Source organism: Pezoporus wallicus, unplaced genomic scaffold, assembly GCF_028554395.1.
Source record: "Pezoporus wallicus isolate ANWC-B61680 ecotype Strahan unplaced genomic scaffold, APGP_CSIRO_Pwel_v1 contig_11460, whole genome shotgun sequence".
Lineage (NCBI taxonomy): Eukaryota > Metazoa > Chordata > Aves > Psittaciformes > Psittacidae > Pezoporus > Pezoporus wallicus.
In genome coordinates this window covers 1-4319 of record NW_026638841.1, presented here as the reverse complement: position 1 = coordinate 4319, position 4319 = coordinate 1, and the positions used below count along the sequence as shown (strand labels likewise).

The following is a 4319-nucleotide window of genomic DNA, read 5'->3' as shown; positions in this document are numbered from 1 at the left end:
AGATATGGGGCAGCTATGGGGCAGCTATGGGGTGGTTATGGGGCAGCTATGGGGCACCTATGGGGCAGATATGGGGCAGATATGGGGTGTCTATTGGGTGTCTATGGGTGTCTATGGGGTGTCTATGGGGTGTCTATGGGTGTCTATGGGGGTGGGCCTCTAGGGTGCTTCATGGGGTCCATGGGTGTCTGTGTATATGGGGTGTCTGGTGGGTGTCTATGGGGTGTCTATGGGGCTGGGGTCTGTATGGGGTGACTATGGGGGTCGATGGGGTGTCTATGGGGGTCTATGGGGTTTCTATAGGGCTCTATGGGGGTCTATGGGGGGTCTATGGGGGGTCTATGGGGGTCTATGGGGGGTCTATGGGGGTCTATGGGGAGATACAGGTGTCTATGGGGGCCTATGGGTGTCTATGGGGCTCTATGGGGTGACCATGGGGGTCTATGGGGGGTTATGGGGGGCTATAGGGGTCTGTATGGGGTGCCTATGGGGTGTCTATGGGGCGTCTATGGGGGGCTATAAGTATATATAAGGAAATACAAGTGTCTATGGGGTGTCTATGGGGTGTCTATGGGGTTCTATGGGGTGTCTATGGGTGTCTATGGGGTGTCTATGGGGGTCTATGGGGTGTCTATGGGTGCCTATGGGGTGTCTATGGGGTGTCTATGGGGGTCTATGGGGTGTCTATGGGGTGTCTATGGGTGTCTATGGGGTGTCTATGGGGTGTCTATGGGGTGTCTATGGGTGTCTATGGGGTGTCTATGGGGTGTCTATGGGGGTCTATGGGGTGTCTATGGGTGTCTATGGGGTGTCTATGGGGTGTCTATGGGGTCTCTATGGGGGTCTATGGGGTTCTATGGGGGGTCTGTGGGGTTCTCTGGGGCACAATGGGTCTCAATGGGGCGCTCTGGGGCGCAATGGGGCAGGGCGGACATGGCATGGGGTCTATGGGGCCATGGGACCCCTATGGGGAGTTTCCTATGGCTGAGCTCTTCCTTGGGTCCTATAGGGGAGATGTCACCCATAGGACTCCAATGAGGTGTGGGGAGATGTGGGGCAGGCCCTGCCCCACACCAACCTCCCTCCCCGCCCCACATCTCCCCATAGAAGGGGGTCCGGACCCGGCGCTCAACACCCAAATGGCCAACGTGGTGGAGCAGTGCAGGGCCAAGAACATGCCCAAGGCCTCCATTGGCGGCCATCCAGGGCGCGGTGGGTCCCTACTTGTGGGGCAGGGAGGGCGCCGGACCCATAAGTGGGATCTATGGGGCACTATGAGTGGGATAGGGCCCCATAAGTGGAGATATGGGGACCTATGAGTGGGATGGGGCCCCAAAGTGGAGATATGGGGCACTATAAGGGGATGGAGCCCTTGTGGGATCTATGGGGCACTGTAAGTGGGATGGAGCCCCATAAGTGGAGATATGGGGACCTATGAGTGGGATAGGGCCCCATAAGTGGGGATAGGGCCCCATAAGTGGAGCTATGGGGCACTATGAGTGGAATGGGGCCCCATAAGTGGAGCTATGGGGCACTATGAGTGGAATGGGGCCCCATAAGTGGGATCTATGGGGCACTATGAGTGGAATGATAAGGGCCACTGTAAGTGGAATGGAGCCCCATATCTATGGGGCACTATGAGTGGGATAGGGCCCCATGTGGACCCCCATAAGTGGGATCTATGGGGCACAATGAGTGGGATAGGGCCCCATAAGTGGAGATATGGGGCACTGTAAGTGGGATGGAGCCCCATAAGTGGGATCTATGGGGCACTGTAAGTGGGATGGGTCCCTATAAGTGGGGTCTATGGGGCACTATGAGTGGAATGGGGCCCCAAAAGTGGGATCTATGGGGCACTATGAGTGGGATAGGGCCCCGTAAGTGGAGCTATGGGGCACTATGAGTGGGATGGGGCCCCATAAGTGGGATCTATGGGGCACAATGAGTGGGATAGGGCCCCATAAGTGGAGATATGGGGCACTGTATGTGGGATGGAGCCCCATAAGTGGGATCTATGGGGCACTGTAAGTGGGATGGGTCCCTATAAGTGGGGTCTATGGGGCACTATGAGTGGGATGGAGCCCCATAAGTGGAGATATGGGGCACTATGAGTGGGATGGGGCCCCATAAGTGGGATCTATGGGGCACTGTAAGTGGGATGGAGCCCCATAAGTGGAGATATGGGGCACTATAAGTGGGATGGAGCCCCATAAGTGGATCTGTGGGGCACTGTAAGTGGGATGGAGCCCCATAAGTGGAGCTATGGGGCACTATGTGGGATGGAGCCCTATAAGTGCCCTCTATGGCTCCACCCCCCAACTGCCGTCTATGGCTCCGCCCCCTAAGTGCTCTCTATGGGTCCGCCCCCTAAGTGCCCTCTATGGGTCTGCCCCATAAGTGCCCTCTATGGGTCTGCCCCCTATGGCTCCATCCCCAACTGCCCTCTATGGGTCAGCCCCATAAGTGCCCTCTATGGCTCCACCCCCTAAGTGCCCTCTATGGGTCTGCCCCCTAAGTGCCCTCTATGGGTCTGCCCCCTGTGGCTCCGTCCCCAACTGCCCTCTATGGGTCCACCCCCTAACTGCCCTCTATGGGTCTGCCCCATAAGTGCTCTCTATGTGTCTGCCCCATAAGTGCCCTCTATGGCTCCGCCCCCTAAGTGCCCTCTATGGGTCAGCCCCATAAGTGCCCTCTATGGCTCCGCCCCCTAACTGCCCTCTATGGCTCCGCCCCCTAAGTGCCCTCTATGGGTCTGCCCCCTGTGGCTCCGTCCCCAACTGCCCTCTATGGGTCAGCCCCATAAGTGCCCTCTATGGCTCCGCCCCCTAACTGCCCTCTATGGCTCCACCCCCTAAGTGCATCTATGGCTCCGCCCCCTAAGTGCCCTCTATGGGTCTGCCCCATAAGTGCCCTCTATGGGTCTGCCCCATAAGTGCCTCTCTGGCACCCCCTAACTGCCCTCTATGGGTCAGCCCCATAAGTGCTCTCTATGGGTCTGCCCTCTATGGCTCCGCCCCCTAAGTGCCCTCTATGGGTCTGCCCCCTATGGCTCCGTCCCTCTATGGGTCAGCCCCATAAGTGCCCTCTATGGCTCCGCCCCCTAAGTGCCCTCTATGGCTCCACCCCCTAAGTGCCCTCTATGGGTCAGCCCCCTAAGTGCCTCTCTGGCACCCCCTAACTGCCCTCTATGGGTCAGCCCCATAAGTGCCCTCTATGGCTCCGCCCCCTAACTGCCCTCTATGGGTCTGCCCCACAGCCGCCCCCCACATCGGCCTCTCGCCTCCTGTACCAGGCCCGGGCCCCTGGGGGGGTCGCGTTGCTCCTCTGGGTCCTGACCTCCAACCCCCGCCGCAGCCAGCACCACGTGGGTCTCATCCTCAGCCGCTATGGGTCAGTCTATGGGGCAGCCCCCTATCCGTGGGGCGCTATGGGGAGGGACGGGCCCCATAAGCGACCCCTTTGTGTGGGGCGGTTCTGTGGGGCCTCACAGGGGGACGCTCTCGGACGGCGCCCGCCACGGCTTCGAGGAGAAGGGGGTGGTGCGTGTGGGGCACAGGGACGCTATGGGGCGCGCTGTGGGGCTGGAGGGGGCCCTGGAGGTGGCGCTGGAGGCCGGGGCGCAGGACGTGTGCGAGGAGGAGGAGGAGGAGGAGGAAGAGCCCGGCTTGAAGGTGAGGATGTGGGGCTATGGGGGGCTATGGGGACATGGGGGGCAATGGGGACATGGGGGGCAATGGGGGGTATGGGGGGGTATAGGGGGTAATGGGGACATGGGGGGCAATGGGGCTATGGGGGGGTATAGGGGGTAATGGGGACATGTCTGTCCTAGGTTTAGCAGTAGCAGTCATTTTTCTCCTTTTTAGTAGCTGGTGCAGCGCTGTGTTTTGACTTTCGGCCTGGGAACAGAGCTGATAACAAGGATGTTTTAGTCTGACCAAGGACTTTGTAAGCCTCATGCTCTGCCAGGGAGGAGGGAAGCCAGGAGGAAGCAGAGACAGGACACCTTACCCAAACTGACCAAAGAGGTATTCCATACCACAGCACGTCATGCCCAGGATATAACAGAGAGTTACCCGGAAGGGCTAGGACTGCAGGGTTGGAGGAGGTATCGGTCAGTGCTTGGTTGGGCTGGGGGGGTGAGTTATTGGTCGGCAGGTGGTGAGATGGTGTATTCTCTTCCCTTGTTATTTCCTTTATCATTATTATTATTGGTGGTAGCAGTAGTGATTTGTGTTATACCTTAGTTACTAAACTGTTCTTACCTCAACCTGTGGGAGTTGCATTCTTTTCCTCCTCTCCGTCCCTTCAGGAGTAGGCGG

General features: G+C 58.6%; 1 protein-coding gene across 1 annotated transcript; it reads left to right on the top strand.

Annotated features, from left to right (window-relative positions):
- Positions 1 to 1107: 1107 nt before the first annotated feature.
- On the top strand, positions 1108 to 3671 carry LOC130600944 (translational activator of cytochrome c oxidase 1; the record flags this gene model as incomplete). The annotated part of the gene is made up of 3 exons (XM_057412651.1): positions 1108 to 1226; positions 3257 to 3390; positions 3491 to 3671. Coding segments are annotated over 3 exons (434 nt in total), but the record flags the coding sequence as incomplete, so codon positions are not given.
- Between the last annotated feature and the right edge of the window lie 648 nt (positions 3672 to 4319).